We start from the raw sequence: 14,890 nt of genomic DNA, 5'->3' as shown, positions 1-14,890 counted from the left end.
GGATGAACTGCGACCAATCCAACGGTCTGGTACATGAGAAAAAAAATAATAAAAAGTAAAACTCGCACATTTTCCCGTTATATTCGTGTTTGAATTATAATTTTCTGTGTGTAATTTTTTAAAATATAAATTTTTGAAATCGGATGATTCTTTCCGGGGAACCCTGTATTATCAATGTTCCAGATTATACATACATATATTCTTGTGTACAGATTGCGTCAGACTGATTTGTTTACGTACACATTTAAAAATAAAGAATTCAGATATCAACAGTTCGGATAATCCGGGTTCTACGTGCACACGCAAAAACGTACACACACCGTAGAAGATTGTATGGGCGCATTTCCAACACAAGCGACTCTCATCTTTTCTGTTGCAACGCCAACACTTGCATTGCGAACATTAACCCTTAAATGCATAGAGTCCCAAAAATGAATCAATAACTTTTTGCGCGGATACCCGACAACAGTTTTGATATCGATACATTTGGCTGAATGGCAGTGATTCCTTTGTCCATTGACTTATCAAAAATTAACTAAAATAATGACATTTGACTTCAATATTTGTATCTTTCTGACGTTATACCAATTGGCGCGCAATTTTGATAGCGGGTTCATTTACGTACTTTTGGAAGTGGATTATTTAGAAATATTTTGGTGTATTCGTTAAACAAACAATATTTTCTAAAGGTAAGGCTCTTATTTATTAATTTGCTAGTACTTTTGTCTATATTCCGTAACTATCATGTGTATGGAGGGCTTATTTCGTGTTGATGCAAAAATGGGACAACATGCACTAATGGTAATAATTACGACATGTATTTAGTACTATGCTTCCTTTATTGGTTTGTTGGTTTTGTTTTGGTGTGGTATGCATGTGGTTTATAATTTTGTTATAGATATGTCATACTAACTAAAGAATTTTTGTCTATTTTGCATAGTGTACCAAAAATGAATCATTAATATTTTTCAATAAAAACCCTATAAGATATGACTTATAATTTTTTTAAATATTTTTCCCGATTTCCACTCATTTGAAAAATTATAACCCTATTTTTTAAATAAAATTCATTAATTCATGCATTTAAGGGTTAAGAAATCATGGCAGGTCTGCTAGCTAATATCTGTGAAAGTTAATCTCTAGAGCCATTGCGATTTACGAGAACAGTATCTAATAATTTATACACGAAGGATCAATTATCGAGATTGCTATCACTCGCTGGCGCAATTCTAAGTGGTCTGTTTACGTGAGAGCGCCTAATCATTTCGGGTTACGGCTTTATAGCATTTCGAAGAACCTCGTAACAATTAAGAAAGTAACGCTACGCTCTATTCTCATGTGAGAATAATTATTGAGACTCGTTGCAACTTATTGCAGTGATTTTGCGCGGTTTCAATACATTCGAACAATTTTCCGGAATTATCTTGAATTACGAAACATAGTAGAATTTATTGTAGCAGCATTATACCGTGCATTAACGTGCGAGCAATTATCGAGACATACTCTGTAACTTCCTAGAACGGTTTTATACTGTTTACCTATACGCGAAAACTGTTCTTAGGAATTATTTACGATAGACTTTTCATGGTATATTTTGCACGGCTCGGGTCTTTATTTTTTTTTTAAATCGTATGGCTCAAAGAGTTAACAAATTAAAACACTATCCGCGGCAGGTCATAGATCGAGCTTTCTTCGCATCTAACGAGAGAAAATTGGTGAATTTCGAAGAACACCGCTTTTTAATAAACATTTAATATTTGCAAAACCGACAATAAAATTTCGACAATAAGTGTACATCGAGGACTTTTAGGATTTCACAGACGGATACTTTCAAATATATGTTACAACGAAATTAAAAAAAAAATTAAATTTTTTAAAGAGGTATTAATATCTCTGCCGCATCATGGTGTGTTATTATTATTATATATTGAGAAATGATAAGAAAATTATGGTTTCGCCCGAGCAGTGTGGGTTCCCGAGGAATTCCAGCGCGGAAGAATCGCGAACGGAGAAGTTTCGAGGTCAAAGGACTGGCATAACCGTAAGAGAAGAAATTGCCCTACTACCAGAAGGAGTTAGTGCCGCAGTTTAATTTCTAAGTTGTACTCACCGACGTCGAAACCATTCGTCGCGTCTCCCTGCGGTGCAAGAGGGAATCGATAGTGGTGTTCATTGGCTTCCAGATGCCGAACGCAGCCCTTAAATCCGGTTCTCACCGGAAGTCGCTCGAGGCCGGTTGTGTTTCCTGGTCCGCCGACGAACAGCGGCTCACGGAAGGTAATCCTCGCAAACAAGCCCTGCAATCAAATGCAAAAGTGTCAAGTTTGCGCAACCGCCTAAACCCGTTGCAGAATTCTATTGTAGTCGGTATACCATCGTTTCGCTTAACTGCCCCTAAATGATCTTCGTTCCGGACCTTTGCATGTCGAAATACGCGAGAATTTTCGTTTCAGATTGTTCAGATACCGATAACGAATTGTATTATGAAATTCAAAGCAGAATATCAAGCAGATTTTCAGAACAGGAAATATTAATATAACGACGAGCAACCATTTACTTAACGCCCGTGCGATTGAATGCAATTGTTATCATCATTATCGAATGCACGAGCATTCCGAAGATACATTTACATGTACCGTTAACGCGTACAGTTAACTACACGTTAAATAAATTATTGATTACGTTCTCTGCAAATTTCCGCGCAATAAACTCATACAATTAATTGCACATAATTTGTTTAAATACACCGCAGCGTTACAACTGCAGTATATCATCCAGAGCCAGCTATTTACGGCAGAATCATTTCAGCAAGCGGCGATCACGGTGATCAGAGAATTTGGAAAAATCCTCACGCATCCGTTAAAATTGGTCCGTTCGTGAAGCACTTGAAAATAAATTCCGCCGAAAAATACAAAGCGTACCGCGTAATTCCGTTAATGAAAATAACTGATCCATTCGGCGAAAGGTATTCCGTGAACCGCGGGTTGTATGCCGGTCACACGCCGAGAAAATTATTTTCGGGCGGAGTAATTGCGAAGGAATTCCGAGTGCGTGACGCGGTTTAACGTCGGCACGGATAACGCACTCGATTCTGCAATAACGCGATCGCTTTTCGCGGTGAAACCTTTCCGATTAAATTCAACCACCCTCTGAGCCGGCTCGCGTTCCGGCAGATCGCGCGTACGTCGCGTAATAAATACCGCCGAGACGCGGAGACGCCTCGCGCGGAGCATCTCCGATCGAGCGAAATAATCGTGGAGTCGAATAATTCCGACCGGCTTGCGGTTTCTGAGTTCCGTCAATTACACGCCGTCGCGTATCTCGTTCGACGCACAATTGCCCGCGTGATCGTGATCGGAGCGCGTCAACCACAGCGCGGTGTCTCGACGAAGAACGGATAATCGACGCTGGAGCTTCGGGTTTGGATGGTTCGAGTGCATCGGGATCGGATCGACTATACTATTGATGACCTCGTACAGTAATTTTTCCAAATATATTTTTGAAGCTATTCCTTGCAGATTTATTAGCCTTCCCGGCGTTCCCAATGCTGCAGCGATTTATATTCGTTATGATTCCTGAAAACTTTTGAAAACTTATGATTCCTGAAAATTGAACGATTTAAATACTTTCGATCGAAATCACCTGGCAACCGCAGTACGAGGGATAATCAGTGTAAAGATTCAAAGAATTTAAAGAGGCCAATATATAGTTCCGGACGAATTAGACTTGCGAGAGGAATATTTTGTAAATTTGCCATTAATTTCTTCCGAATCGAAGCAAAATTTGACTCTTCCGTTATCAAAGTCTAGAAACGAAAGAAAATAGAACCATAGAAAACAAATCAGAAATTGTCTATTAGGGGAAATAAATTCTATTTCTAAATCTAAATTCAATTTGGGAAATGATCGCTGTACAAATGAATGCTGATCGACGTAACTATGGATAGGACTCGTGGCGTAAAATGTAAACGCGAGTATGGCATTGCTTGACGATTAGCATCAAACAATGCACGAAGATTGTATTAGTTGTAAAGCGAAAATTTCTGAAGAGATAATGAAATAATCTAGGTCGAGCAGTGTCGTCTGTTGGAGTCGAAAACGGGGCACGATTTCTTGGAGACAAGCGTCGGGAAATTCGAGGGAATTCTTGACAGCTGTGTGCAGCGTAAATTTTAGCCGGTTTCGAAGTGACTGCGCGTCCATTCTGCACTTCGCCGGAGTCAGAATTCGGTAAGAATTTCGTTATTCCGAGGTCGAGGCATGCAAATGTCAGAGAGCGTTCAAATTCGCTGGCGAAATATAAGGCAAAGGAACGGTTTCGGGATACAAGAGCGCCCATTATTGCGAGGCCGGTTCGCATGGATGCCGATTATGACGATTCTAATAACATTGCCGTTTCCATCTCCCGGTTGGGGGGCTTCGCGACGCGACGCGGCGCGGCGCGGTTCAACGCGGTGCAACGCGGCAGCCAGAGATATGTCGTATCAGCTCGCGACATCCAGCCCGGAATCGACGCCGGCTAGAATGCAGTCGGAGATGCAAGCAATTTACGCGAATTATGCATCTGGGGGTGGCCCATATTTGCCTGGCGAGTGTCTCACTGTGCCGACGCGAGATCTGCGATCTGCGCTCGCGCTCGTGCCCGCGTTTATGCTCGCGTATCAAGCACGCCCACGCCGAGGGCACGTGCGCGCGAATCCCGACGACGACGACCTCGCAGTTTTCCAGCTAATGCACTTACGAAAGTCTCGAAACTTTCTCTGCTCGGTGCATCGACCGAGCTTGCCAGGAGTCACCCCTTTCCCACCCCTCGTCGCGGCGTTCTTCGCCGACAAATCCCGCGTTACATCGGAGGGTCTCGCCGGGCCTAGGAACTTCCGTCGAGTCTTATCGACAGCGACGATCGCCACGGAAAAATGTTCGCTCGAAGGTATTGGGTTGATTTTAAAGTTTCTGCGCCGGTTTTTATTCTCTACGATTGCAAGCTTCGACGGAAATAGCAAACTCGCCGCGGCGGGATATTGCAGCGAGTAGAATTCAGTGTCGTTTCTTGTTGTTTTTGTCGTCGTTCTTGTTTTCATCCAATTGTTGTTGTGTTTTCTAGTTATATATAAACATTTGAGGGTGATCGATTAAAATATAATCCCTACAATATTATATATTTTATTGTAAACTTCTCAAATTTCAAGTAATTTCTTTCTCACGTCAGGTTAACTGAAACGTCAAATTATTTATACGGAAGTTTAATGACTTTTTGATGACTATTAACGGTCCTGAGCGACTTTGTTGTACGATGTACGAAAAAAATGTAGCAGCATCTATTCTTGAATCCTTTGTGTTTTCAAGATTTCGTGTTTCTGCGGCTCATTTTTGTCAGAAATGCATAAAATTCGCAGTTTGGTAATGATACGGAACGTGAAATGTCTTCATCCTTAATAATAGTCTCCGATAGGAATTTCAATTTTTATTTTCGGGATGCTTTTCGAAAGAGTTCGCAAGTTTTTCGTGGATTCGGGTTTTTTTCGATTTCGTCTAATGGCGACCAAGAAATTGGGATCTTCGCTGCAGAGTCCTGCAATTTTTCCTGCATCCTTGCCAGGATTACATTTTGAGACGAAAACTTTTCCGGAAAAACGAGTTCGATATAAAATATGCCAGAAAACGTTCAATATTGAACAACGGCATTCTCTCGCGATTAATACTTCTGTTTCATTAATTGCATTCGATCGTTCCACTTTTAGTATCGGTCTCTCGGTAACATTAAACTCCGATTGCGAAATATTTTATTTCATAAATCGCAGAACACGAGAACGCAATTATAATAACGAGACTGCGAATTTTATGCATTTATGACGAAAACGAATAGCTACAATTTTAAACGGTGGACAAATGAAGATAATTTCCTATCTGGCAGATATCTCTTGAAATTGATGCAGACAATTTTTATTTTGCATAAAGATCCGCAGTCTAATAATTGTTATTTATTAAGACATTTGCCACCGTGTAGTGAACGAAAGGAAAACTTTATTTCTTCTAAACAAGATCAACTCTTTGGTTTTGGCTACAAAATAAAAAGAAACTTTCACAATAGTTAATCTGTATTTTTTCCTTTATAATCTCACTTTCGCTCCCAGTTTTACTTCTGCCAACCTCAATCTCCTTTTCTTGTCACTCTATCGTCACTCGTTCATACTATTCGTTTAACCCTTTCGCTACGGGCGGATTCTCCGTCGCGGTACTTCTGCTGAACAGAGCGCTGCGACATCACTGCACGCTACGCGACGGCGATCGTCAGCGGAAGTCGGTACTCCGCGGCGGTCGGCGGAGAACCTAAGCTGTTTGAATTGAATGAATTTTTCGAACGAAAAAATTTTTCTCCAAAGGGTATTTATAAATAATTGGTATTCCAGGATATTTTATAACGTCTTAGCATGCGCTCTTTAATTTACAGTATGAGAGGAAATAACATTATGCAATATAATGCATCTTATGGAAAGCCACTATAGTGGTCCGTAGTACCTCAGTGGCACCAAATGGAAAGCCACTATAGTGGTCCGTAGTACCTCAGTGGCATCATATGGAAAGCCACTATAGTGGTCCGTAGTAGCGAAAGGGTTAATAACACAGTCTCAGTACTATAATGTCTATAGTGCAATCACATTCCGACAATAATAACGTCGTTTTTAATATACTGTTCATGCCGCGTATGAATGTTTTATCTTTTCTCGCTTGTTCCAGAGTAGCGTAATAAAGATCAGGAGAAGAGATTGTTCTCGACGTAATGACAACTTGTAACCGACTTTCGAGTTTTAATTTCATTTGAACGTCGCTCCCGACTGTTTCTGCGAGGAGCTCGTATCTAGACCGAACTTTCCGTTAACGATTTTAGAAGTGAACGGAGCGTGTTTTTCTTAAGAAGTAGAACTGTTGTTTCAAGGAGGATAGCGATCGCCTTAATGGTACTCGATTAACCTGGATCCACGATGGACAAACCTAATTGCATTCGATCATCTACCTTTGTCATCGAACTATCGAGTCTACGAACGTGTTCTGTCCTCTTGGCCTAGAAATCTCTTTATGTCACGGACGACGTTTCAACAATCTGTTTTTCTAGCGTTTTGATAGTGACAAACGTGTTCAAGTTATTTGAAAACGTTAAGTGCCGGAAATCGACCCGGAAAACTCTCACAAAATCGAAGTAATTTAATTAACGAAAGCAGAAAGTGAAAATTTGATCATAGCGAATGGTATTTTGAATCTTTGCATTCTAAACGTCCTAGTAAAATTCGATTGTGGCTTGAATATATTCCGGTACTAATGAATTTTTTAAACTAGCCAGTCCAGTAAATTCTCCACAATTGTCAATCAGCTTCGAGGTGAAAATGGACCGCTTGGGACGAGGGGAGATACGATTGTTCGAGACTTACGGCTCGTTTTTATAGTTGCCGATTATCAACAACTATAAAAACGAGCCGTAAGTCTCGAATAATCGTATCTTCTCTTCTCAAATTGTACATTTATTTGCGCGATCTGAGTGCAAATTAGAGAGAAATTATGGTACGTTGCATAAACGTTCAGAATGCACAGTAAATAAACTATTCGATTTGAAACTAAAAATAAAAATTCAAATAAATAATCACCGTCTTGTCTTTCCGCAATCTTAATACATTTTACCAATACAACTAATTTCGCGAATTGAAATAATTTTTATGGTATTCTAAGAATTTCCGTTTTTTATATACGTATAATTTTTAGATAATCGCGCGAATTTAAATAAAACAATTTAGGTATGTCTTGTTTGCTAAATATACAATTAATTATTATAAAGGCACAGCAATTGGTCAATCCGCACTAACCGGCTCCACTACTCTGTCTATTAAATCCCGTTCCGGAGGTTCGCAATAAAATTGTTTTCGCAATTCCCGCGGCACACAATTAAAGCGAACTGCGTCGGGCACGTAGAAAATCGTAACGGTATTAAAACAGCATTACCGCCTAAAGACCAGTCACGGAAAAAAAAGCGGGAATATTCGCCGAATTGGAGGGGCGTTACGCTTCGAAATCCCGGGGCCATCTCGATAACAAGCTTTCCCCATTAAAAGCGGACGGGGCCGTGCACCGGAAACGTGACTTCCACTGAATGAACCTTCTGAGAGGCCGGCCCTGTGTAATTGTATAAAGCTTAAACGATTGATGCCGTCGTTCTAGCCACGGCGTCCGGGAAACTTCCGCCTGAATTTCGCCGTTCGAGAACCTTTTGATCCGCGGACGGGGTCGGCTGTTGCCGAAACTCGTCACGGATACGTCGCGGGGGTGCCGCATTCGTGTGCAACGAAAGTGAAACGAAGACGTCGACGGCTGGCCGATTAAGGTAATATGATCGAGGGGCGGAGACGTTTCTGGAGAGTGCCGCGGCGCAAATGGAATCCGACCGGGCCAAAAGATGCGCGCCAACAGAAATTCAAATCTAGCCGGGGCTAGCCCCTTTGATGTTCCCAAGTTCCGGCCATTCGACTGCGCGAAAGCTCATTTCCGGAACACGCGATCGAGGCTTTCCGGCGACCGAGTCGACCGGACGAGCGTAATAAAATAATCGGGCCCGGGATCTTTGTTTCTAAAGGCCGCGTGGAAATCGATTCTTATCGGATTGCTTCGCACTCGGACGGCGCGGCGAATTCACTTGGACTCGAAGAGTACACAGGGTGAGTCTTCTAACACGACGACGTCAAATAAGTCATAAAATAGACGTTGTACAAAAAAATGTTTCAGATAGAAGTTGCATGGTTCGCAGGGGGTTATATAGTATCAAAATCAGCTTTACGTGATTTTGTTTTTTCTTTTTATCAAAAACATGGAGGTCACCTTCAATTTTGTATATGGAATTTTTTATATTTCTTCTTCTCCTTTTTCAGTCAGAATTGTGTTTTTCGAAAGAAACACGTTACCGTTCTTCTTTTGTTTTTCTTTCGCTCATCAAGTTCATTTGCGTGTCATTTTATAATAAAAATCCGTGCTTTGCGTTGTTATCTTCTTAAAACTAATTTTCAAAATTCCTGTTTATCTAAATTTTAACACTTTATCGTCCGGTCGTGGTTGAGGCTGCCACTCAGTAAGGACTGGCTTAGTCGCGCGCGCATTTGCTCCCAGTACCGGCTAAATTTTCGCTATTCATTGTGTTGTGCTTATTCCTTTAAAAATAATAATAAATAATAATAATTATTATAATTATAATTCATAAGGATATGGGGAGGTCAGCATACAGGAGGTCAGCTACTAACAAAACAGTAAAGAAGCGAAAACCGTCGATAGCTAAAAGTCGATTAATAGGCTATCGGTCGATAAGCATTGGCAATCGAAAAGCCGATTAATAGGCTAGCGATCGATAAACATTGGCAATCGAAAAGCCGATAAATAGGCTAGCGGTCGATAAAGTGTTAAGGTCAATGGACTGGCACTGATTGTCTTCTAAGCCGTCCATATGTAGAAGCAGTATGTACCTTCAACAGCATATTGGAGAGAATAATAAAATTGTAAATAATCCCAAGCATACTCATTGTTAGTCGGATCGTTGTCAAAAGGGTTCGCCGTTTGAAATACTAGAAAAAATTCTGGTTTTAAACATTTCTATTTCTGTGGAATATCGTTGTGTAAGATTAGTATGAAGTAATGAAAGAACAAGGAGAAAGGAATTGCTAATTAATGAGAAACGCGAAGAGAGTGGTTTTTCGTTTAACGTCTTCCGAGAATATCGATTCAATTATATTTGTTTGGAATGAAGAAGTATTGAAAAAAATTACGGTTTTTCGAATTCGTGTCGATTTAGAGGACCAGTTAGAAATTAATGAGGGAGGGGAGAGGGGTAATTTTCTTGTTAATCGGTTCCGAGAAAAATCGGGTTGGAAAAAATTATTGAAAAGGAAAAATACTGAAGGAAATGACGGTTTTCGAAATTCCTACCACATTAGAGGATCACTCGAAACAGTGTGAGAATAATATGCAAAGGGATGCTAATCATTGAGGTAGAAAAGCTTTTAACGAGCTTCGAAGTTACGAACGATGATAAAGTCGTTGAAAATGCAGAAATGCAGGAGAAAAAATTACGATTTTTTCAAAACTCGTACCTGTTTGGGGAGCCGCTCGGTGATGCAAAAGTCACTGGGTAATAGCGTGGGAATAAAACGGCGAGAGTCATAGATTAATGAGGGCGAAACGAGGGTTGATTTTGCTTCTAACGAACCGCCAGATAGTTGATTCGAATAAAATTGTTCGGAAGAGAGAAATACCGAAGGAAATGGCGGCTTTGGAAATTCATGTCGTTGCGGAGATCCACTTTGCCAGGCACGAGTTACGAGGAAACAATTCAACAACGAAAGAATAAAGAGGCAAGAATTATAAATTAATGGGAGAGAAAAAGGGGGATGCTTTTCAGTGGCTTTCGAGGCGATTAAAATTGTAGCTGAAGCGACTTCAGTCTTCAAACTTCGACATTGGAAGAAAGAAAAGAGACGATTATCAACGACTGAAAGAGAAGATACGGTTTCGAACTTTGCGGGGAAGCGTAATGGCACATTGTAGGCAAAAAGGTATTTAACTTTTCCGTGGACGAACTTCCGCGGGAAAATTGGGTAATAAAGGATTCCAATTTTTTCGCGAAACGGAAGTTCCAAAGTGGGCATTAAGAACGTGGATCGTTCCTAATGAATTTGTTTAGCACGAAGGTGTACAGTTTTGGGATCTAGCCTTTTCAAATTACGCGTGACAGATTAACACGGGATTTACATACAGGATTTAAGTTATCACGACTTTACTCTTCGCGAAGCGTTCCGTGCGAAGTGGCAAAACGTGAGAAGAATAATGTTGCGAGCAAGATAAGTCTGACAACTTTGAATAATACTGTGATACTTTCAAATTGTGAAACAGTGGAGATTGTCTGCCGTTTCTGCGTAATAAATAGTTCAACGTTATCGGAATTTAACAAATTTTGTCCAGACTTTCGAAAGGCTTTAATTCCTTGATTTATAGGAGCATGTAATTAGGCCAGTGCAGCAGTCCAATTACGAAAAAGGAAATAGTATTCTAGGTTCCCAATGATTTTAATTAATTAATGCATAAACGATCAAGGTCTGCCAAGGATTGTTTCTCGTTCCAGGCTCATCCAGTTCCACGTGATTCCGAAGCCTAGCAATTAAAACCGCGAACCCGTCGATCTCTTTGCGACAGTGTAATTATTTTCCAGCGAGTCTCCGCGGAATTATCATCGGCTCTAATGATCGCGAATGTAGGCCAGATTTCAGATCGGAGAGAACGCGAGGGATGAAATTATTTCAATACAAAATTCGCGATTCGCGGTGACGGATACCGGGTCGCTTTAGCGGTAAAATCTTAAACAGAATTCACCATTGCACAAGAAATGCCAAGACGCTTTCAAGATCGGTTCGATCGCGATATCGTTTCAATCGAAATGCAATTTTAATCACAACATAATTTCAACCACAATGTAATTTTAACTATAAAATATCATTTTAATCCCAATGTAATTTTAATCCCAATATAATTTTAACCGCAATGCAATTTCATCCACGATATAGTTTCAATGCGTAATTTGAAAACTTACGTTATTGAACATACATTGTTCATTTACTATTTCAGAACTATTGCACTCGCACCATCGCAACTACAAATTCGACAAAATTGCTTGCGAGCCACTCAACGTTCACGGAACAACGGAACTGTCCTAATTATTTAGGCGATGCCCTTCTCGTCAGGTAGAGAACTATGGATACAAACTTGTCCCTAGATTCGCTATTAAAGTCTTCGGGCGCTTACTTTATTGTTGTAAATAATAACCATAGAAATTATACACACCCTTAATTTTCCGATTGATTCTCTTCAATAAAGCATCTTATAGTTACGCAAGTTTATATGAACATTATTCATCTATTTGAATAACACATAGTATGTAAGTCTGGTTTCAATCTTTCTGGACACCCTGCGGACAAAAAGCGACAAAACGCAACATACAAGCGTAGTTAGTTTCTATTTCTGCCAATCAACGCCCAAACTTCTCGTATTCCGGAAAAATCCGTATTCCATCAGATAAATCAACGGAACCGAACCAACTGTAGCTCACATTGGCGACACAAACTTTCCTCGCAAAAGCGAAATCCCGCAATTCGCCAAACAAGTGTGCTCAAAAACAAGCAAACCAGAGAAAATTTCGGACATCAATCAGGCAGCTCCTAGGACAGCAACAAATATCCAATTCGAACTTTCAAGCTGGCTGCATGGTATCGTTTCGGTATCACCTGAAAAAATCTGTGGAACCGAGGAATGATCGCGAACCCGGTCCACGTACGTCACCGCGAAAAAGAACGACCTTAGCATCTCCGGAGTGGTTGCGGCGCTCTGTGTACCGTAGAATTTATTTCTGTTCCGGTCTCATCGTCCTCGTCATTTCTCGTGCGAGTCTCCTCGCCGTTGTTCGGAGTCGGGGAACTTCGAGGGAGAACGCGCAGTGGATTGGATCGAGGAATTCAGCGACATGTTGTTATAACTTTTGAACCATTAGAGATATCGCAATGAAATTTTCACTAAAAATATTGTAAAAACTAATCATTTTTAAGTACAAACGATTAAATATCTTTTTGCATTTGTTAAACAATAATTTGTAATTAACTTTAATCGACGTTTTCGACGAAAAAAGAAAATTGTTTAAATATAATTTTACGAACTATCTTTCATTTTCTAAATATGTATTTTATATTCATATTTACTAAACGTAACGTTTTATGGAATACGTAAAATAGAAGTTCAAGAAATATTTTGTATTCAACGTGTACAAAAATGATCGAAGAGCTAAAAACGCATCACGAGCGTGTCGGAAGATATTTTTCAGAGTAATTTATAATAATTACAAGTTTTTCTATTGTACTTGGAATGACAAAAGTAAGAACTCTCGTTTTCTTTTTATCTTTTTTATCTGAACGTAGATCGAAAATTTAAAAAATGCGTAAGGAAGAAGTAATTCCAAGTAATAGTAAAATTAAGAAAAAGTATTTTAGTCATAGGCTGGTAGATTAATCCTTTTATCATTTAAAAAAGAGTTCAACGATTTGGACGGCTTTGAACAGTAATAAGTTCGGAAGTAGGTGGAGATAGGAAATAATCTTTACATGGTTATGGTTGATAAAGTGTGTCAAAAATACTCCATTTGTAAAGATCTGGGACCACTTGGGACTCAGAGGATATTGCTTGTGAATCGTACAGAATGTTGAGAATTTTCTTCATGTCATTTAATTTGACTTTTTCAATATATTTTGCATGATAATTATTCATGCGAGGATTGTTTGCGAAGGCATGCCCATTATGTTAGAGAAAAGATAAAATAGAAATATTTGTCTAGGTCCTCAGGTTAACTTGATGAAAGGAATCAATTTTTTCGAGCGGAAGATGCTACAGTAATTTTCCCCTAATTCGTGCTCAGATTGTACACAAAAATGGACAATTTGGGAAGAGGAAATAAATAACCTTGCGGCTTGTTTTTGCAGTTACCGATCGTCAACAACTATAAAAACGAGCTCCAAGGCACGAATAATCGTATCATCTCTTCCCAAATTGTCCATTTTTGTGTGCTTCCATCTGAGCGCGAAAATTACTGGATCTTCAAAATGATCAACTTTTCCTGTTTGTTTCAATTAAAGTTTCTGTTAAATTGCATTAAGAGTAATGCAATTTAACAGAAACTTTAATTAAAACAAACAGGAAAAGTTGATCATTTTGAAGATCCAGTAATTTTTTTGGGTTTCGAGAGGGATGGGCATTTAAGAAATGATTTACATTAATCGAATAACAATACGGGACAGTTGATCTCTTGTTCAAATGTCACTGAATTTCTCGATCCGGCCCACTGTGCGGCGGACCGGGGGCCGGAAGGAGGGAGAACGAGGGATAATCCGTCGTTTGTAGGCGACTTTATAAGGCGGCACGATACAATCGGATTCCCCGATGCTGCTTTGAGGAGAGACCGTTGCTCGAGAGCCGACTGACGTTGCGATCACCCGTCAGATGCAGTTAATCTGCTCCCCTTCGTCGAGGGGAGGCTAATTTCCGACGTCTTCGAGGGTTTGTACACCGACCGACCCCCGTTACTCCGTCTCTACACCCGCTTACCACCCTACCGGCCCCTCATGCCAAAGGAGGACACCGGGACTCGCTTTTTAATGAATTTTTCTGTAGGGACCGGTGAAGTGGCCCGTCTACATTCCTGTGTATCTCTCTTCTCAAGCTTCTTCTCTTGTTCCGCCAGATCGGACAGAATCTTTTTTTTCTTTCTTCCCTTTTTTTTCCTTCAAATACCACGGTTATTAGCGACGTCATATTATTCTTCCATGATACTTTTTCTATTATTTTTGTGTCCTTAATACACTGCTCAACAAAATTGTAGTATAGACAAATTTTAGATAAAAATTAGCCAAATTCGACTGACGATAACTATATGAAAAATCATCGCAGGATGATGACTTTATTTTTAAATTAAAGCTTGAAAATGCTACTCTAAGACAATGTTCCTGGGCTTAAAATTTGAAAACTGCCAAATTCGACGAAATACAAGGGTTACTTCAAAATGTTGTAACTCTCCGAAAAAAAATCGTAGCCAGGTTTCTTTTTTTTTTTAAATTAAAGAGGAAAGACTAAACTTCGTTCTGCTGTGAACGGTATCTCTGAACAAAAATTTTACAAAGTCCGTGCATTTCGTCGAATTTGGCAACTTCCAATAAGACAAACATGGCCTCGCATTTAAAGGATTACAGCGATAAGGGTGCGTCAAACTTAAAATCGAGGAAGGGTCTTTTAACATAGAGATTTGAAGCTTTAATTTAAGGGGAAGATCA

At 39.8% G+C, this 14,890-nt stretch overlaps 1 protein-coding gene across 3 annotated transcripts in view; it reads right to left on the bottom strand.

Moving 5' to 3' along the window:
* LOC117223764 (EGF like, fibronectin type III and laminin G domains protein pikachurin) overlaps positions 1 to 14,890 on the bottom strand; it is a 393,877-nt gene that overhangs the window by 74,095 nt on the left and 304,892 nt on the right. For all 3 annotated transcript variants that reach the window (XM_076523267.1, XM_076523265.1, XM_076523266.1), the window contains one exon: positions 2,111 to 2,297. In XM_076523267.1, the coding sequence (XP_076379382.1) occupies positions 2,111 to 2,297 (187 nt within the window). The remainder of the gene's footprint in view (positions 1 to 2,110; positions 2,298 to 14,890) is intronic.

This window comes from Megalopta genalis, chromosome 6 (genome assembly GCF_051020955.1).
Source record: "Megalopta genalis isolate 19385.01 chromosome 6, iyMegGena1_principal, whole genome shotgun sequence".
Taxonomy (NCBI): Eukaryota; Metazoa; Arthropoda; class Insecta; order Hymenoptera; family Halictidae; genus Megalopta; species Megalopta genalis.
This window is presented reverse-complemented; position numbering and strand designations above follow the sequence as displayed.